At 42.1% G+C, this 21,917-nt stretch overlaps 1 protein-coding gene across 1 annotated transcript in view; it reads left to right on the top strand.

Annotated features, from left to right (window-relative positions):
* CCDC141 (coiled-coil domain containing 141) overlaps positions 1–10,522 on the top strand; it is a 202,317-nt gene extending 191,795 nt beyond the window's left edge. The window contains exons 23-24 of the mRNA XM_062188558.1: positions 7,232–8,079; positions 10,104–10,522. Coding sequence (XP_062044542.1) covers positions 7,232–8,079; positions 10,104–10,371 — 1,116 coding nt within the window. The 3' untranslated portion in view covers positions 10,372–10,522. The remainder of the gene's footprint in view (positions 1–7,231; positions 8,080–10,103) is intronic.
* Positions 10,523–21,917: the final 11,395 nt, after the last annotated feature.

Below are 21,917 nucleotides of genomic sequence, written 5' to 3'. Positions count from 1 at the left end.
CAAACATGGAAGACATCTTTGAGGGGGTAAAAAAAAACATATAAAGAAAATTATGGAACTTAAAGAGCATAGGTCATTCATATATTTAGAAGATAAGAAAAGAAAAGGCATTGACAAAGATGACAAAGAGCCACCATGGAAATAAGAGAATGAATTTGAGAGCTGAGCTGTATTTTGGTGAATTAGGTCAGAGTTTCTTGTCAATTGTGCTGGAAGTCTGATGAGTACTATTACAAATACTCCCTATCTGTATTGAGGCATGCAGACATTTTTGCTCCAAAATGTTCACTTTTATTCTGATAGCAAACATAATCTCGTGATGGGGAGTTATGGGGGGAAAGTTAGTATGTATGAGTTTGGACATCACTTTAATGAAAAAAAAAAACCCTAGATAGATCTATAAAACTCTGACTCAATGATTGATTGATTTGAAAGGCAGAGAGAGAGAGGAGAGAGTAGAGACAGAGAAATTTCTGTCTGCTAGTTTATTCCCTAAATGGCCCCAACAGCTGGGAGGTGGGCAAGATCCGGCAGAAGCTAGGAGCCAGGAACTTCTTCCAGGCCTCCACATGGATGCAGAGGCCCAAACTCTTGGGCCATCCTCTGCCACTGCCACTTTCCCAGGCACATTGGCAGGGAGCTGGATCAGAAGGGAGACAGCCAGGATTCGAACCAGTCCAATATGGGATGTTGTCATCGCAAGCAGTAATTTAATCCACTAAGCCACAACACTGGCCACTCTGTAACTAACTTTTTTTTTTTAATTAATGATAATACTTCATATTTATACTTAGAAATTTTTTTTATTAAACTTTTATTTAATGAATATAAATTTCCAAAGTATAGCTTATGGGTTACAATGGCTTCCCCCCTCCCACAACTTCCCTCCCGCCCGCAACCCTCCCCTCTCCCGCTCCCTTTCCCCTTCCATTCATGTAAAGATTCACTTTCAATTCTCTTTGTATACAGAAGATCAGTCTAGTATACATTAGGTAAAGATTTCAACATTTTGCCCATATAGCAACATAAAGTGAAAAAACTACCATTGGATCACTAATTATAGCATTAAATAGCAATGTACAGCACATTAAAGACAGAGATCCTACATAATTTTTTTTTAAATTAATTAATTTTCTATGCCATTTCCATTTTAACACCAGGTTGTTTTTTTTTTTTTCATTTCCAATTCTCTTTATATACAGAAGATCACTTCAGTATATAATTAGTAAAGACCTCATCAGTTTGTGCACACACAGAAACGCAAAGTATAAAAATACCGTTTCAGTACCAGTTATAGCATCACTTGGCTTTAGACGACACATTAGGGACAGATCCCACATGGGGTGTAAGTACACAGTGACTCCTGTTGCTGACTTAACAATTTGACACTCCTGTTCATGGCGTCAGTAATCTCCCTAGGCTCCAGTCATGAGTTGCCAGGGCTATGGAAGCCTTTAGAGTTCGCTGACTTCGATCTTATTCCGATAGGGTCATAGTCAAAGTGGAAGTTCTCTCCTCCCTTCGGAGAAGGGTACCTCCTTCTTTGATGGCCCCGTTCATTCCACTGGGATCTCACTCACCGAGATCATTCATTTAGGTCTTTTTTTTTTTCCTCTTCCATGATATCCTGGCTTTCCATGCCTGCTATACTTTCATGGGCTCTTCAGCCAGATCTGAATGCCTTGAGGGCTGATTCTGAGGCCAGAGTGTTGTTTAGGACATCTGCCATCCTATGAGTCTGCTGTGTATCCCACTTCCCATGTTGGATCTTTCTCTCCCTTTTTGATTCTATCAGTTAGTATTAGCAGATACTTGTCTTGTTTGTGTGATCTCTTTGACTCTTAGACCTATCAGAGCTATCAATTGTGAGCTGAAATTGATCACTTGGACTAGTGCGATGGCATTGGTACATGCCATCTTGATGGGATTGTGTTGGAATCCCCTGGCACATTTCTAACTCCACCATTTGCGGCCAGTCCGATTGAGCATGTTCCAAATTGTTCATCTCCTCCCTCTCTTTTTCCACTCTTAGATTTAACAGGGATCACTTTTCAGTTCAAATTTAAACACCTGAGAATAATTGTGTGTTCATTACTGAGTTCAACCAATAGTACTAGAACAACAACAACAACAACAAATACTGAAAAGGATAAAGTATTACATTGTACATCTAAAGTCAGGACAGGAGCTGATCAGTTCATTGTTGCTTATAGTGTCCATTTCACTTAACAGGTTTCCCCTTTGGCGCTCAGTTGTCACCGATCAGGGAAAACAAATGATATTTTTCTCTTTGGGACTGGCTTAATTCACTCAGCATGATGTTTTCCAGATTGCTCCATCTTGTTGCAAATGACTGGGTTTCGTTGTTTTTTATGGTGTATAGTATTCTATGGAGTACATGTCCCATAATTTCTTTATCCAGTCTACTGTTGATGGGCATTTGGGTTGGTTCCAGGTCTTAGCTATTGTGAATTGAGCTGCAATAAACATTAGTGTGCAGATGGCTTTTTTATTTGCCAAATTAATTTCCTTTGGGTAAATTCCAAGGAGTGGGATGGCTGGGTTGTATGGTAGGGTTATGTTCAGGTTTCTGAGGAATCTCCAGACAGACTTCCATAGTGGCTTAACCAGTTTGCATTCCCACCAACAGTGGGTTAGTGTCCCTTTTTCCCCACATCCTCTCCAGCATCTGTTGTTGGTAGATTTCTGAATGTGAGCCATTCTCACCGGGGTGAGATGGAACCTCATTGTGGTTTTGATTTGCATTTCTCTGATTGCTAGTGATCTTGAACATTTTTTCATGTGTCTGTTGGCCATTTGGATTTCCTCTTTCGAAAAATGTCTATTGAGGTCCTTGGCCCATCTCTTAAGTGGGTTGTTTGTTTTGTTGTGGATTTTCTTGATTTCTTTGTAGATTCTGGTTATCAATCCTTTATCTGTAGTATAGTTTGCGAATATTTTTTCCCATTCTGTTGGTTGCCTCTTCACTTTCCTGACTGTTTCTTTTGAAGTACAGAAACTTCTCAATTTGATGCAATCCCAAATGTTAATTTTGGTTTTGACTGCCTGTGCTGTTGGAGTATTTTCCAGGAAGTCTTTGCCTGTGCCTATATCTTGCAGGGTTTCTCCAATGCTCTCTAATAATTTGATGGTTTCGGGTCGTAGATTTAAGTCTTTAATCCATGTTGAGTGAATTTTTGTGTAAGGTGATAGGTATGGGTCTTGCTTCAAGCTTCTGCATGTGGAAATCCAATTTTCCCAGCACCATTTATTGAATAGACTGTCCTTATTCCAGGGATTAGATTTGGATCTTTGGTCAAATATAAGTTGGCTGTAGATGTTTGGATTGATTTCTGGTGTTTCTATTCTGTTCCATTGGTCTATCCATCTGTTTCTGTACCAGTACCATGCTGTTTTGATAACAACTGCCCTGTAGTATGTCCTAAAATCAGGTATTGTGATGCCTCCGGCTTTGTTTTTGTTGTACAGGATTGCTTTGGCTATTCGAGGTCTTCTGTGTCTCCATATGAATTTCAGCATCATTTTTTCCAGATCTGAGAAGAAGGTCTTGGGGATCTTGATGGGTATTGCATTGAATGTATAAATTGCTTTTGGGAGAATAGACATTTTGATGATATTGATTCTTCCAATCCATGAGCATGGAAGATTTCTCCATTTTTTGGTATCCTCTTCTATTTCTTTCTGTAAGGTTTTGTAGTTTTCATCGTAGAGATCTTTAACGTCTTTGGTTAAGTTTATTCCAAGGTATTTGATTGTTTTTGTAGCTATTGTGAATGGGACTAACTTTTTAAAGTAGTTACTGTAAAATTCCATAATGCCTTAAAAACTGAGAAATTACTTGTATTGGAGGATACAGATAGAAATGCCAAGAGCCAAATGGATTTACTTGGAGTAAAACTTATTCATTAAACTCACCTTATTTTGCTTGCAAAGGTGATTAGTTAATGTGTCACTTTATGTTAGTGTTGTAGGCATAATGTATTGTGATTTCAGGAAGTCATTTGATAAACACACTTAAATGTCTCTGCTAAGATAAGTAGAGAAAATGTGAGCTGAGTGAGAGTTTGGTCAGGTTATAATTATACCCAAGAGTGTTAAGTAGTTCATCAATGTCAACTGGAAGGTAATCTGCCTTAGGGAGCTATCTGGCTTTGTTCTAAACTGCAGTGCGCACTTTAATCAGTGGTGTCAGTGGACAGAGGAGTTAGAACTCTGTAATTGACTGAAAACCCAGAATGAACAAATGGCCCCATGTGGTTCTTATAAAAATAAAAAAGAACTATGCAATCACTGTAATAAAAACATATCCTATAAATCAAGAAGATGATGATTCTACTGATTACTACCCATCTGGATGTTAAATCAATTGTAGAAATAAGTATTGGGGGAGGAAGTAAATTAATAAATTGAAATGTTTCCAGGAAAAGACTTGAGAAACTCTCTCTCTCTTATTGTTGGTATAAAATACCCGACAGCATTATTTTCTGTGAAAGCTAGTTCTGTATTTTAAGAATTTTATGAAGTGGAGATAAAATAGGACTCCGTAAACAAGGAAGCTGCATGAAGAACATGGTTGGGACTTTCCTGTGGTTTTCCCACAGCTTCATGCCTCATTGAGACAGACTTGCCACGGAGTCACTTGGAGGCACGGCCAGACAGCCACAGGCTCCCCTCAGCTTAGAGCTGGCCAAACATTCCCAATGGGTGGAAGGCAAATCCCACAAGAGGAACTCAGATACAGCTTGGTATGCTCAGTTCCTAATTCCAAACCCTCACTTAAGTAAGCCAACAGCTCCCCAGGAGGAATTAAGTGGGGATAATGGCTTGGACTTTTATTCAAGTTTCCCCTAAGCTAGTGGTAATGTTTAAAGCAATTTCATAACATTACTCTTCAGTGGGTTACTTGAAAAAGTCATTATGGAGTGGGCCATCCCCAGTAGCCCTCTGGTCAACCGATGCCCCTGCTCTTCATGCAGGAGTCTGCAGCCCCATAGGAGTCGGATCTCCCAGAAGGGGAGTGAGTGAGATGATGAAGCTTCCAGGAGCTGACACAGGAGAGGAGTGGACGGTGTTGAGCACAAACAGTGAAATTGTAGGACCAATTCTCCATGCATTTCAAGAGCTGTTAAACTAGGAAAGCAATTGGGCTGCTTCAGGAGGCCAATTCAAAACCAGCGGAGGGACTGCAGGAAGGCAGACCTTTGCTAATTGTAGAAAGGTAGTCTTAACACCAGACGGACATCAAATCCTCAAAGGAAGCACCCACTCAGGAAATCTCTTCAAACAGAGGCTTCCAGAACGCTGTAGAAGACATTCTTAGACTGAATAGGCACTTGGATCAAAGTCCATAGCAGAAGGAAAATAAAAATTGTACTTTCAGCGAGAGATATAGAGAGACACCAAGCTAAGCTATGATAGGACAACATAAAGAAGGTGTGGTGTTTGATAATTTATTTTTTTAATGTGAGAGACTTTTAAGAAGTACGAGGTCTTATAACTTTCTTTTTTAAGATTTATTTTATTTATTTGAAAGACAGAGTTTCAGAAAGAGGGAGAGGGAGAGAGAGGTCTTCCATCTACTGGTTCACTCCCCAGATGGCCTCAACAGCCTGAGCTGATCTGAAGCCAGGAGCCAGGAGCTTCTTCCGGGTCTCCCACGTGGGTGCAGGAGCCCAAGGACTTGGGCCATCCTCTGCTGCTTTCTCAGGTGCATCAGCAGGGAGATGGATTGGCAGTAGAGCAGCTGGAACTTGAACTGGCACTTCAGGTCCGGGCTTTAACCCGCTGCACTACAGCACCGGTCCCTTACACCCAGCTTTAAAACTTTCAAGGAAAGCACTTGCTCTGTGCCAGGTTTATGCTTTCTCCGAGGACAGCTCATCTCTTAGAGACAGTAGAAGGAACACTATTTTGCTTCCACTCTTCAACCTGAAAACATTGATTTTCTCAAAGATCACTTATATGTCAAGAGCAGGACAGTGGGGTACAATTTCAAACTCAAAGTCAAGAGATAATTTTCTTATGTGCATGTAGTAGCAATAGGACAAAAATCAATACATGCTATTTAGGTAAAAGGGTACTCAGATACTAATAAAAGACACAGCAAGTAGATATAAAACAAGCAGGTTGAGGTCAATGAGACATCTTTCAGCTCCAATGTTCCTTTGAGTCTATGGTAGAAAGAACATTTAAGCCTCTTCTGAAACCAGAGATGGACATGAATTAATGGGTAGAAGTAGTACCATCCACAGCTCCTAGCAGAGCCTATGTTCCATATGGGGCAGAGAGCTAAGTGGCCAGAGATTTTCCATTGCATATTGCTGTAGTCTCTGGTGAAGGGATCCAACTCCCCTGCCAGGCCATCATCTCCACGAATGTGGAGACTGTGGCTGCTTAACACATTATCTTTCTAATACCTACCATGGGCCTAGTAGGTGCTTAATAAATTCTTTTCACTCTAAGAATAAAACTAAAGGGCTTTCAGAAAATAAAATCAGTCATGAAGAAAGACTTTCTTTATGTGGTACCTGGAGTAGTCAAATTGATAGGGAGAGAAAGCGTCCCAGGGGCTGGATCTGGGGAAGAAGGCAAATGGGAAGTTGGTGTTAACGGGTCCATGGTTTCAGTTTGGGGAGTTGAAGAAATTCTGGAGATGGATGGTGGTGATGGCCACATTGTAAGGTGAGTGTGTAATGTCACTGAACTGTTTACTTAAGAATGGTGAAAACGGGAAATTGTAGTTTTTAGCATTTTTTTTTTTTAAAGAAAGGCTTTCTTGAGAGAGATGAAGTGTTATTCTGGGAGGATCCGAGCCCACTTACCAAGGAGGGGGGTAGGCTTCAGTGTTTGGAACTCAGTGTTCACACGGAGTGTAGACATAAGCGGAAACACAAGCAGGCAGAACTTGCTGGGTGTGGAGATTCCTCTGACCATGGTTCGGGAGACACTGATCCACTCCAACCTCGTGTTTAGAGGTGAAAACCAGGGCTTTCTCTGTCGTGCTTCCCAAAGTCTGGCCCTTTTCCCTCAGATCCGAGGCCACGTGAGCAACTCCCTGGTCACGGGGGCACTGTCCCCAGAGGAGATGGCCCGGTGGTGCCAGGCGCCAGGCTTCACCTCCAGTCTGTGAATGCAGCTGTATTTCACTCTTACGGGCACCTAGGAGAAGAAAGCGAACGACTAACGCCGCTGTGGGTTTTCTCTCCTGAAGGACCAGGCAAACATTTTGGTCACCGATGGATCAGAGGAAGAGCGGCTTCCACGGGAGCTGAAGCAGCTGGCCCCTGCCAAAGAGGGTGGCCTCCAAGACCTGCTGCTGCCTGAGGACGTGCTGTCAGGAGAGGAATCTGAGTGTGTCTCCCCGGATGACATCTCTTTGCCCCCGCTCCCGAGGAGCCCCGAGTCCCCCCTCGCACCATCTGACATGGAGGTGGAAGACGTGCATAGCTCCTACTCCCCTGGCCTGCACACCAGCACCTGTAGGATGCAGACCGGGGCCGGCAGTCCCGGGGAGGCCCAGGAATCTGTTCTTCCACCGCCTGCTGCTTTTGCTGATGCATGCAGTGATAAGGGAGAAACATTTTCAAGTCATTTGGAGAGGCCTTGCCCCCAGTTCAAATGGGAGCCCCCAGTATCCTCAGGAGGATTTCTGGAAAAGAGTCCTGCCTCGTGCGAATTCAGTGCTAGCCATCCAGAGAGCATGCTCAGGGCAGTGCATGCCGGGGCCTCCCAGCAGCACCCTCCTGCTCCGGGGAGTTTGCTGGAGACGTGGGGGCAGATGCATGCTGATAATAACGCCACTAAACCCCGAGAGCGGCTGCATGCTGTGCCTGACGCGGGCTCCAGCCTCAGGTGCCCATCAAGCACCAGCCAGGGCTGTCAGAGGCAAGCGGTTCCCCGAGAAGAAGTTAGACGCACATCAGCAAAGAACAGTGTGGTCAGCCTAGCTGGCCAGGCTCCTCACTTCTCCAGGCTCCTGTCTAATGTAACTGTCGTGGAAGGTTCTCCAGTGACTTTGGAAGTGGAAGTAACAGGATTTCCAGAGCCTACACTGACCTGGTGGGTAGCCTACAATGATAAACCATAAATAGAAGCACATAGAACCCCTGAGAAAAATCACATTGTGTGTACTAACTTCAAGCTTTGGGGCTAGCTGACTAACAATCTGTGGCACCGCCATTCTGCATGGTTCTCACTCAGACCCCCAACTCTCTGGAGTAGCAGCATGGTTAACGTCTTAAGGGGAAAATCGCTATATAAAATAATAATTGGGCAGACTCCAGAAGTACTGTAAAATGGGTTGTGTTTGTGTTTGTTTTCCTTTTGGTTCAACATTCCACATTTCTAAAGAGTGGGTTGAGATTCTTTCCCATTGTCTCTTGCTACATAAGCCTGGAAATTTCTTGGTTTAACCTCCTGTGTACAATTAAGCATAAGAATTTGGGTTTTTTTCCTTTCTTTCCTTTACCTATTTTGCCTTCTCCATCTTTTTCAACGGTCATGGTTGCCACCTTTGTTAATGTTTGTTTTCCTAAGATTTCTTTTTATACATTTCTTCAATACGAGAAGCAGAATAAAATATTTCTTTCACAGTTATTCCAGGTGACAGGTAATAAGCCCATTTTTGAAAGGCGGTGTAATAACTGAGCTGTGAAAAACATGACTTCATTTTGAGACATCATTCATTTTCTAGCCTGTTTGTTTTGGTAAGAGGAAACTGTGTATTACGGATTTGGAATCACAGACTGGTAGTAACAAGAACAGCAATCCTAACTTTTTCAATATGTGGGTTACTTTGAAACATTTAGGGATTGTTCGTATTTAAGTAGATTGATTTGCGGACGAATCTACAAGTATGTGAGAGTGATCTTATAGAATACTTATAAAGTACAATTATTGTGTGTGCCCACTGATGGTACTCAAAATGAATTGGTTACTTAAGCAACTTAGGAGAAAAATTGGGCTTCTAAAATTATAAAAGAAACTGCACGTGTGCTATACTGCAGTTACTCCATTTTGTGTTTTTTTTTACAGTTGCATGTTTTTTACAAACCAGGAATTTCCTATTTATGAATTGAAGAGATATTTAATACCTTATTAAATATCAGTTCACCTCAAAGGAAAATGTTGTCTGAAGTGTTTTTATCTACACAAACAACTTGGTTAATATACATGGTTGAAGAACCATTGTAACATAGCGGAAAACATTTTTCTGTAGCTTCACAACAATTTTGTTCAATTAACAACAAATTTAGCACGGAAGCATTCCAAGACACTCAGAAAAGTAAAAAGTTTTCCCTTAGGCAATAAAAACAGAGAATTGTCCATGTTTGCCATGAGACCTTCCTTGCCATGGAAATGTGTGCGTGTAAATAAATAAGAGTCAAGAATATACAAAATAAACAAATTATTTGCCTTATAAAAAGGTACAACTTACTTTAGAAATATGTCAGTGACACTTAAAATCCAGTTGCATAAATTCCTCTTAGAATTGGAAGCTTCTTTCACCCTCTAATGAAATTAATGCACAGCAAGCAAATGAGCCTATTTCACCAGGAAATATGTGTAAGTACCTGGCTTCATCACAGCACATTTGAACGATCATGTGGATCTTGGGGCATGAATTTGTTGGGGCAGACGAGTCTCCCTCCAATACAGATTCCAGGGAGTCACCAGCTGCTATTCCATGGCTACCGGAAGAATGTTGCAGGCCAATTATGAGGGCGCCTTTTCACATTCTAGGTAATTGTTGCCATGAACAAATGGTGGCCCAGTGTGACCAGATGGTCTTGTTTTTGAAGAGGAGCTGGAATCTGAATTTTCATATGCAATATTCCAATTGTTAAGCATTGTCAAAAAATTCAATTTTTAAATTCATGGGCCAAGCCAATCACTATTGTCACCAGTTGCCAACCTCTGCCTGACTGATAAACAGCCCCACTGGGATCTGCTTAGCTGCAAAACGCCTGCTGATGCTAGAGAATACTTCAGTGGTCATGGGCCTGTTCGCAGTTGTTGTTAGCACTTGGAAATGATGTAAATGAGCAATAATTCTGACTGTAAAAACTGACTCTTTGCTTCAGGTACAAGGAGGGCCAGAAATTGTCTGCAGATGGGCACTTGCAGGTTGTACGCAAGGAGACAAGGCACTCAGTGTTCATTCCGAAGGTATGCAAGGGAGATACAGGCCTGTATGTGGCTTGGGCCCAAAACTCCAGTGGAACTCTCTCCTCCCATGCTATCCTCCACGTGACAGGTAACTGCAGGCCGCCAATCACAAGAATTAACTGGGTAACGCTGGGTGTCATCTATCTTAGTGTATCCCTAATATACTGGTTGCTCACTCAGTAACTGCGGTGTGAACGTGAACGGATGTGTTCCTTGCAACCTGAAGGGACAGCACAGTCCTTTTACACAAAACACCCCTCAACAAGTGTACCTCTACTCTGGCCATCTTGCTTGTTTGGCTAATACCACTACTTGGAAAAATAATTAAATTTTCTCTAGCATTTAATGTGTTTGAGGAGCCTTATAGTGAGTAAGGATACTTTTTGTACTCTTAGAAAGACATGTGTTCAATATAATACATCGAAAAGTTCTATTTGTTGCCTCTGAATATTTTGAATCTTTAGAAATCTTGGTTAGCATGTAGTACTTGCACATTGTCATAGGTTAACATGCAATATTTCAATACATGTGTAAAGTATAAAGTGATCCAATCAGGCAGTTAGCATTCCATGTCTTTATCTTGTGTTTGGAGCCTCCTAGCCCTCTCTTCCAGTTCTTTAATCAGTATATGATACATTATTGTGAACTACAGTCAACCCACTGTGCTGTGGGACACCAGTTCTTATTACCTCTAACTGTGTCATGTTTTCTGTCATCCCTCAGCACTCCCCCTACTCTTGCAAGCCTCCAGTAACCGCTAGTCTGGGTTCAGATGAGTTTTATTAAATCTCCACATATGGGAGGGAACATGCGGTATTTGTCTTTCTTTGTTTGGCTTATATCATTGAACATAATGACTTCCAGTTCCACACGTTTTGGTACAAATGTCAGGATTTCATCCATTCATTCTTTTTTTTTAAAGATTTATTTATTTGAAAAGCAGAGTTATAGAGAGGATAAGAGAGAGAAAGAGACAGACAGACAGGAAAGAGAGAGAGGGGAGAGAGAGATCTTCCATCTGCTGCCTCACTCCCCAAATGGCCACAAGAGTTGGGGCTGAGCTAGTCTAAAGCCAAAAACCTGGAACTCCATCCAGGTCTCCCACATAGGTGGCAGGGCTGCAACTACTTGGGCTGTCTTCTGCTGTCTTCCTAGGCACTTTGTCGGGGAGCTTGATTGGAAGTGGAGTAGGAAGGACTCCAACCAGTTCCCATACGGGATGCCTGCATGGCAGGTGATGACTTAACCCACTGCACCACAATGCGGGTGCTAGATTTTCTTTTTATGACTGAATTCCAGTGTATACACATGCCACATGTTCTTTATTCATTCATCCATTGACAGACAGCTAGGTTGATTCCATATCTTGACTTTTGCACGTTGTGCTACAGTGGACAGGGGAATGCAGTTATGTTTTTCATATGCTCATTTAATTTTCTTTGAGTGTATTCTCAGAAGTGGGATAGCTAGATAATATGGTAAATCTATTTATCGCTTTCTGGGGAACCTCCATACCATTCTTCATAATGATTGTATTAATTTACATTCCTACCGACCATGTATAAATTTTCTTTTTCTCCACATCTTCACTAGACTTTGTTTGTGTGTGTGTGTGTGTGTGTGTGTTTTGTCTTTTTGATAATAGCTATTCTAACTGGAGTGAAATGATACATCATTGTGGTTTTCATGTGCATTTCCCTGGTGGCTAGTGATATTGAGCTCTTCTGCATGTATTTGTTGGCCATTGTGAAATGTCTGTTTAGATCCTTTGTCCAGTTATTCACTGGATTTTTTTTGTCCTTGAGTTTTTAAATTCCTTCATATTCTAGATGTTAACTCTTTGTCAGATGCATAGTTTACAAATATTTTCTCTATTCTGTCTCTTCACTCTGTTTATTATTTCCTTTGTTGGGCAGAAGCTTCTAAGTTTTCTATAATCCAATTTACCTAGTTTTGCTTTTGTCGCCTATACTTTTGGTGGCCTTATTCAAAAATTGTTGCCTGTAATAATGTCTTAAACTGTTTATCCTGTTTTTTTCTTCTAGTAGTTCCTAGTTCTGATTTTACATTTAGGACTTTGATTTATTTTGAGCTGTCTTTTTTTTTTTTTTTTTTGAAAGGTAGAGTGGACAGTGAGAAAGGTCTTCCTTTGCCATTGGTTCACCCTCCAATGGCCGCCGCAGCCGGCGCATCTCGCTGATCCGAAAGCAGGAGCCAGGTGCTTCTCCTGGTCTCCCATGGGGTGCAGGGCCCAAGCACTTGAGCCATCCTCCACTGCACTCCCGGGCCACAGCAGAGAGCTGGCCTGGAAGAGGGGCAGCTGGGACAGAATCCGGCGCCCCAACCAGGACTAGAACCCGGTGTGCAGGCGCCGCAGGCAGAGGATTAGCCTATTGAGCCGTGGCGCCGGCCATGAGCTGGCTTTTCTATAGGGTGAGCAATAGGGAGGGTCTAGCTTCAGTCATCTGCAAATGGATATTCAGTTTTCCAGCACCATGTATTAAAGAAAGTACCCCTTTTTGAGTGTATTTTTTGGTGCTTTTGTTGAGAATGAGTTGAGTCTAGAAATGGATCTATTTGGATTCATTTCTGGGATCTCTGTTGTGTTTCACTGGTTTTTGTGTGTGCATTTATACTAGTAGTATACTGTTTTCATTACAGTGACTGTACTGTGCCTTGAAATCTGGTATTGTGGTGCCTCCATATTTGTTCTTTTAGTTCAAGATTGCTTTGGCTACTCAGGGGCTTTTGTGTACCCATGTTAAGTCTTTTTTTTTTATTCCTGAGAATAAGCTTATTAGTATTTTCATGGGGATTGCATTTAATCTCTGTCATTTTGGATAGCATGATTATTTTAATAATAATAATCTCACAGTCCATGAATATGAAAGATCTTTGTGTGTGTGTGTGTGTGTGTTCTACAATTTCTTTCATTGGTATTTTGTAATTTTCATTGTAGAGACCTTTCCCATCCTTAATGAAATTTATTCTGATGTATTTTTTAGTGATTGTGAATGAGATTGTTCTTATCTTTGTCATTGAGTTCATTATTGGTGCACAAAAACTGATTTTTGTGTGTTAATATTGTATCCTGCAATTCTGTTGAATTTATTTATTAACCCTAATATTCTTTTGTGGAGTCTATATTTTTCTGTATACAGAATAATGTCATCTCCAAAGAGGTAGAATTTGACTTCCTCCTTTCCTATGTGTGTGCCTTTTTCTTTTGCCTTATTACTCTGACTAAAACTCAAGTACTATATTGAATTAGAGAGATGAAACATGGAACATCCTTGTCTGGTTCCAGATCATAGGGGAAATATTTTCTTTTTTTTTTTTTTTTTATTTTTTGACAGGCAGAGTGGACAGTGAGAGAGAGAGAGAGACAGAGAGAAAGGTCTTCCTTTGCCGTTGGTTCACCCTCCAATGGCCGCCGCGGTAGCGCGCTGCGGCCGGCGCACCGCGCTGATCCGATGGCAGGAGCCAGGTGCCTATCCTGGTCTCCCATGGGGTGCAGAGCCCAAACACTTGGGCCATCCTCCACTGCACTCCCTGGCCACAGCAGAGAGCTGGCCTGGAAGAGGGGCAACCGGGACAGGATCGGTGCCCCGACCGGGACTAGAACCCGGTGTGCCGGCGCCGCAAGGCGGAGGATTAGCCTGTTGAGCCACGGCGCCGGCCGTATAGGGGAAATATTTTCAGCATGTGTCCATTCAATATGATGTTGACTGTTTATTTTGTCCTTGTGTATTTATGTATTTACTTTTCCATTTTAATTTTAATTTATTTTTAACAGATTCAATATGATTTATAGATACAAGTCTAATAATATAATCATGTTCCCCTCCTCCCTTCCTCCCTCCCTCTTACACTCCTTCCTTCTATCCTTTTTGACATAACATATTTTAAATTTATTCCCTCCTAATTTACAAGTATCCAGATGAAGGCTCATATCACCACAGAGATGTGAGCTAAATTCCAAATCTAATTGTTTGATAATATATTTTAACCATACTCATAAACATGTCTTTGTAGGGAATAGCAGGAATATTGACTGAGGTTGTAATTTCCATGATTGCATGAGCTATTCTTTGATCTTGTTGTTCATGTACTGGTCTCATTTACTGAAATACAACTTATGTAGTTTCTACATAGACCACATTCCTGAACCTGAGGATGCCACTATAATCATTTCATGTTGATGTCATGGGTTTGACATTGGAAAATAGGCATGCTGTCAACTTTAATGCATTTTCAATCTTCCATCAGCTCTGCATGTCATATAGTGAGATAGACCACAGACTGGAGAAATGGAATGGGCTGTTACTCCTGTCATTCCATCGATGTGGTTCTGGTAGCCATGAATATACAACTGCAAGCAGGTCTTCCTGATTCTTAGCTTTTTTTTTTTTTTTCCAAGAAATGTTTGTTTATTTTTACCTGTGTGTGTGTGTGAGAGAGAGAGAGAGAGAGAGAGAGACTGACTGGGAGACTGCAACATTATTCCATTCCCAAATGCCAGGGCTGGGCCAGACCAAAGCTAGGAGCCCAGAATTCCATCCAGATCTTCCACGTGGGTGGCAGGGACTCAAGTACTCAAGCCATCATCTGCTGCTTCCCATGATGCATTAGCAGGAAGCCGTATTGGAAGCAGAGTAGGCAGGGCTCAAACCAGCACTTCTAAATGGAATGTGGGACTCCAAGTTGTAGCTTAACATGCTGTACCACAACACCCACCCCTGCTTCTAACCTTGATTTTGCTGCTGACCATTTTTATAATCTGTGGCAAGGTATCTCATTACCTCAGTGTCGTATGGAAAATGGGTTCACCATCTACCTCTTGGGCAACTGAGAGTTTTCATTTCATGTCTTATCAAGACCCAGAAAGAAGAAAACATTCCCTGAAGGCTGAGGGTCAGTCCATTGTTTGACATCATCTATCATTGCATTGGTCTACTGCCCACTCTTTCTCTTCCAGATGCTATTTCTTTAGACTATTAAAAAAGTGCTGTTAAGATGTAATTTCCAACTGTGCCCATGGAAGAAAATGATGTTTTATGAATTGAAGCTTAAATTCCCTTTCAATTTCTTAAGGACTACATCCTTTTCAAAGACATGAATTAAACTCAGGAGAATGCACTTAATATGTTTTAGCGGGGGTGGGGAGGCATGGAAGTAGGTAATAAGATAGTATAAAAAGTTCTATTTCTTTAAAATAATTATCACTGTAATATTGAAATGAATTCTGCACCTTTCTGAAATACATTATTCAGAAAAGAAGATCATCCTTTTTGGTTACTGTGGAAAATAAGCTTGAATGAGAGACACATTTATTTTTTAGATTTTAAAGATAGTCTTGTCATACAAGGGCAAAATCTTTAGTGAAAGAATAATTCATTAAAGATTTTTGATGAGCAGAAGGAACTGATTATGTTGTTGGAAGGCTGTCTACAAATAGTCAAAATATTTAAATGTAATATATTCAAGTTGGTATTTAAAAGTTGCTAAATGTCTGAAGATGTGAAATTTGTAGTGAAGCAAAAAGTTGTCATATTCTGTCTTGTGCTGCATATTCAACTTAATTAAAAATTAAAACTCTTAATTTTCTTCCAGATTTTTTTTTTCATTTTTTTTTTTTTGACAGGCAGAGTGGACAGTGAGAGAGAGAGACAGAGAGAAAGGTCTTCCTTTTGCCGTTGGTTCACCCTCCAATGGCCGCCGCGGTAGCGTGCTGCGGCCGGCGCACCGCGCTGTTCCGATGGCAGGAGCCAGGTGCTTCTCCTGGTCTCCCATGGGGTGCAGGACCCAAGGACTTGGGCCATCCTCCACTGCACTCCCTGGCCACAGCAGAGAGCTGGCCTGGAAGAGGGGCAACCGGGACAGGATCGGTGCCCCGACCGGGACTAGAACCCGGTGTGCCGGTGCCGCAAGGCGGAGGATTAGCCTGTTGAGCCACGGCGCCGGCCTTCTTCCAGATTTTGACAGAAACCTTTTAAAAGCTTATATACATGGTATTTTAGGGAACTCATAGTCTCTTAACTTTTCCATCCCATTCTCTTGACAATTTCTAGTATTTGTGTAACCAACTGCTGTTGCCCACATTGAAGCTAAAGAGTAAAACCTTTGCATGTCTAAGGAAGGCAGGCAGGACATGGTAAGGAATTCTCTCTCTTCTCACTTTTGAATCTCTTTTATGTCCATTTGGTGGGATCTCCTTCACAATCTGTCAGCTTCATTGAATAAATGTTGTAGGATTGATCTGACATGAAAATTGCTGGTTTGCTTTCCCTGTGGCATGTTGGCTAACGTTAATCCTTTGGGAAGTAAAGTGGGCTATATATGCATCCATGGTATAAGACCAAACATGGGGTATGAAGTCACCTAATATACAAATATGTATAATATGAATATATACAGAGCTCAGACATGGGTAAGAAGTACTATTCTCAAATTCATTATATGGTTCAAAGAGTTTCTGTCTATTTGTCTGCTTCTTCTTCTGGGCTATCAATGGATTGGAAATTCTCACGGTAATGAATAATAGATATTCAGTTCTTATTTTGATTATATTCTGATGTCAGACATGTAAGTGTGATTTTTCTTTTGGCTGAGATTTAGTTTTAAAAATTATTTTTGGGGCCGGCACTGTGGCGCAGCGGGTTAAAGCCCTGGCCTGAAGTGCTGGCATCCCATATGGGCACCAGTTCTAGTCCCAGCTGCTCCTCTTCTGATCCAGCTCTCTACTATGGCCTGGGAAAGTAGTAGAAGATGGCCCAAGTCCTTGGGCCCCTGCACCCACGTGGGATATCTGGAAGAAGCTCCTGGCTCCAGGCTCCTGGCTCCTGGCTTCGGATGGGCACAGCTCTGACCGTTGCGGCCATCTGGGGAGTGAACCAGTGGTTGGAAGACCTCTCTCTCTGTCTCCACCATTCTCTGTAGCTCTGTCTTTCAAATAAATAAAATAATTCCATAAAATAATTATTTTCATTTTATTTGAAATGCAGAGAGAGAGAAAGAGAGAGAGAGTTCTTCTATCCTCTGGTGCACTCCTCAGATGCCTACAACTGTCAGGGCTGAGCCAGGCCAATGTGGGAGCCCAGAACTCAATCCAGGTTGCTCATGTGTGTAGCAGGGACCCAAGTACTTGAACCATCCCCTGCTGCCTCCCAAAGTGTGCATTAGCAGGAAGCTGGAATCAGCATGGAGCTGGAACCCAAACCCAGACACTCTGATATGGGGTGCAGGTGTGCCAAGCAGCATCTTAACCACTGTGCCAAATGCTCACCCCTAAAAATCTTGAACAAGAAAATTGAAATGGAAGAAACATTAAGAATTACATATGCAGGATGAGTATTTGGCCTAACAGCGAAGATGCCACTTGCAATGCCCACATCCTGTAATTGAGTGTCTGGATTTGAGTCCTACCTCCACTCTCAATTCTGACTTCCTACTAATGTACAAACTGGGAGGCGACAGGTGATGGCTCAAGTACTTGAGTCACTTCCACCCACATGAGAGACCCAGTTTAAGTTCCCAGCTCCTGGTTTTAGCCCAGCCCCAACTTTTGCATGCATTTGGGAGTACATCAGTGGATGGGAAGTATTATCTGTCTGTCTCTCTGTTTCTGTTTCTCTCTCTCTCTCTCTTTGCCTCTTAAATAAGTACTTTAAAAATTATATATAATATATATTTATTACTTTGAAGGAATATAAAGACAAAACACCAAAAACATGTTTTGAACTTCCAGTAGGGCAAAACCACTGGGTTTTCCAGTTCCGATTTTTCAATTAAAGGATGTGTAAACATTTAGTAAGTTTTCCACACTCAATTCCAGGAAGATTTTACCAAAGGAACCTTACATTGGAATCACTGAATATTCTATAATATCTAAAATATCTGAAAATCAAGCAGAAAAAAATGAGCTACTTTATTCAAAAAAATGGTAATCATCGCTTAAGATTCAAAACACAAACTTAAAACAGGTTACTGCAAGAAACTTCTAACCACTTCACTCAGGCTTCAGATCTCTCAGGTGGTGCACAAGGCTCCTCCTTACCCACCAGGCCTGGGAAAGTGGCATTTAACTGGAGGTTGTTAACCCATCATGCTCTGTCCTCTGCAGCCCTCTTTCCCTGTATCAGCCTTTCTGTAGCTGACTCTGACTTCCTGTGGCTTAACTCCTGCTTATCTCGCCGTCCCATTGGAGACACAGCTTCTCCCCAGCAGTTTTCTGACCCATTCAGTCCAATGCAGGTGTTCCTGCTGTATGCATGTGCACTCAGGTGTCAACATCTTAATTTACAGAACTGGAATCATGTGTTTGAGCATCTGTCTCTGGCTAGGCTCTGAGAACGTTAGCAACAGCAGCCTGACAGCCCTGTTTGTCATCATCACATTCCCAGAGTCTGGGACATAGTCACACTCAGTAAGTTTTTTTTTTTTTTTTTTAATTGAATTAACATCAGAGGCAAACAAAGATAAACCTAGTTTAGGGGTAGGAGAGGGAAAATGTGAAATGATGAAGGTCATTCTTACTCCTTAATGACATGAGCCTGCAGGAATCAGGCTCTACCCATGATGCCTGTGTAAAACACTCTCACCCAGCAGCTACCAAACTTACCAGAGAAACTTCCAGACCTCCTCTATTAGACCCCGGTGGGAAATTCAGATTTAAAAATAGCTACAAGGACCGGCGCTGTGGCGCAGTGGGTTAACGCCCTGGCCTGAAGTGCCGGCATCCCATATGGGCGCCAGTTCGAGACCCAGCTGCTCCACTTCTGATCCAGCTCACTGCTGTGGCCTGGGAAAGAAGTAGAAGATGGCCCAAGTCTTTGGGCCCCTGCACCCTTCCAGGAGACCCAGAAGAAGCTTCTGGCTCCTGGCTGTGGATCGGCGCAGCTACGGCCATTGTAGCCAATTGGGGAGTGAACCATTGGATGGAAGACCTCTCTCTCTCTCTCTCTCTCTCTCTCTCTCTCTCTCTCTGCCTCTCCTCTCTCTGTGTAAGTCTGACTTTCAAATAAAAATAAATCTTTTTTAAAAAAATAGATGCTGGCTCCTTGGGTGCAGATCATAGTGAGGAGGAAAGAGAAGGGGTGCAGGTTTACCATTCCAACATTTTAAAGCCATCGTGTTCAGGCATGAACCATCACTTGGTGTATCTGTGGAAGTGGGGGCCTCCACTTTCAAAGACTAAATCCAATCTGTCAAAACCAGAATTGATGTTCTTCTTTAGAACACTACATAAATTATTGATATTTAATTATAGCTGGGCTCAGTGGTCGCATTGCAAACAGATATTACTCGAAATCAGCATTTCATACATGCTTGTAAACATATAAAAAGCCGAATTCTAAAACTTAGGGTATTTTGAAGTCCAAGTGATAGAAGGAAAATATATCACATCTTGTCCCACTTTGTGTTTGTCTTTATTCATGACCAGTCTTTACCAGAACTTATCATCTGCAGATTTTGACAGTCCTGTTGCACATAAAGTATTTTAAGTGTGGCCATGAAGTAAGTTAGTTGAAACAAAATAAAATATCTCCTCTGATATTGTGCGTGTCAATGCAAATACCAAAGCGTGACAGACTGTTTTCCATTTGTGATAAGCAGAATCTTGAGTTGCATCAGAAAGCCAACAGATTTGCATTCACAAAATGAAAGAGTGTCCTGCTTAAAGCAATAACAATTCATTTTCTCCGCTCTCATCACAGGAGATGAGATTTGAATGCCATCAGCTGTGCGTGGTTTCTACCTCAAAACAGAAAGCACAGAGCTGCTAATTTGGCCTTTTTCCATAATGTCCACACTACTGTTGTTGGGTTGGTGGAAGTTAGTACGAATTTGGGAGCTGCCCAAGCAAGGTGGAGAAGGTTGCCTGTATGACACTCTTCCCAATGAACAAGTCTTCGCTGTTAGGGTTTGCATATTTGGTCACTCCAGTCTGCCTTCTGTTCAGTAGCAGTTTCATCCATATAAGCCAGGACATGGTCAGTCTGTTTCCTTGGAGTCTCCTTTTTGTAGCATAAAATTAAATACTCTAACCTCCTTAAGGCCAAGAGAATAGTGAGAATGATATACACAAAAATGTCTATGTGCATGTATTTCTGGTTAGCACAATAAAAACTGTTGAAATTAAAATGAATTTTAGGGGGTGGTGCTGTGGGGTAGCAGATAAATCTACCACCTGCAGCACTGGCATCTCATAGGGGCACTGGTTTGAGTCCCAACTGCTCTACTTCCAGTCCAGCTCCTGCTAATGTGCCTTGGAAAGCAGCAGAGGATGGCCCAAGCTCTTGGGCCCCTGTACCCACATGAGAGACCCAGAAGAAGCTCCTGGCTCCTGGCTTCTGATTGGCCCAGCTCTGGCCATTGTAGCCATTTAGGGAGTGAACCAGTGGATGGAAGACCTCTCTTTCTGTCTCCACCTCTCTCTCTCTTCCTCTCTCTAAACTCAGCCTTTCAAATAAATTTTTAAAAAATGAATTTTAAACATACAAGTGGCAGGAAAATGAGGAACAAATCTGATCTTTTCTTTACACCAAAACAATAATAATTACATAATCTAAGGTTTTCAGTCTTTACTCAGATGGCTCTGCTATGCCTGTTTTCTCATTATAACCCACTTAAACATCAGTACTTGCAAAATAACAGCTCTAGAGATAGGCGATAAAATGGAATAATCTTCATGATTCGACAGTTGTTCTTTTTCCAAACACTTTATTGATCTGAACAGTTACAAAATGCTCTTTTCACCTTACATTCATGTCAAAAGTCAAATAATGAAGCCTTTTGAAGGTGAAATATTCTATGAGCATACTTTGTCCATGACAGATGCTCTATAACACATATTGTAATGATTCTGGGACGCTCTCACCTAAGCTGCAAATCAGTAATAAGTGGGACTGGCACCTTGGCTCACTTGGTTAATCCTCCGCCTGCAGTGCTGGCATCCCAAATGGGTGCTGGGTTCTAGTCCCGCTCTCTGCTGTGGCCTAGGAGGGCAGTGAAGGATGGCCTGGGTGCTTGGGCTCCTGCACCCACTTGGGGAACCAGGAGGAGGCACCTGGCTCCTGGCTTTGGATTGGCACAGCACCGGTCGTAGCTGCCATTTGGGGAGTGAACCAATGGGAGAAAGACCTTTCTCTCTGTCTCCCTCTCACTGTAACTCTGTCAAATTAAAAAAAAAAAAAAGAACCAAATCAGTAATAAGTTTATGTACACCCATATACAAACAAGCTGTTGAGAAACGAGGCCAGCTGGAAATACAAAGTAGGAATCGACTTGCCTGGCAGAATCAAAAAGACAAAAAGGCAGTGGCTGGCATTGCATCATAGTGGGTTAGGCCACAGACTGCAACATCGACATCCCATAGGGGTGCAGATTTTAGTCCTGCCTGCTCCACTTCCAATCCAACTCCTTGCTAATAAACCTGGGAAAGCAGTGGAGGGTGGCCCAAGGGCTTCAGCCCCTGCACCTATGTGGGCAACCTGGATGAAACTCCTGGCTTCAGCTTGGCCCAGCCCTGGCCACTGTGGCTATTTGGGGAATGAAGTAGCAGATGGAAGATTTTGTGTGTGTGTGTTGTGTGTGTGTGTCCTCTCCACTATTCAAATAAGTAAAATATTTTTTAAAAAGACAAATTCCTACCTGCTGCAAAGGGTTTTCTCTAATGCTTCTACTTGGAGAGGAGTGCCTTTGATTCAACTATTGCAGCTCCAGGTGTC

The sequence above is a fragment of the Lepus europaeus genome, chromosome 1 (genome assembly GCF_033115175.1).
Source record: "Lepus europaeus isolate LE1 chromosome 1, mLepTim1.pri, whole genome shotgun sequence".
In the NCBI taxonomy this organism is placed as follows: domain Eukaryota; kingdom Metazoa; phylum Chordata; class Mammalia; order Lagomorpha; family Leporidae; genus Lepus; species Lepus europaeus.
This window is presented reverse-complemented; position numbering and strand designations above follow the sequence as displayed.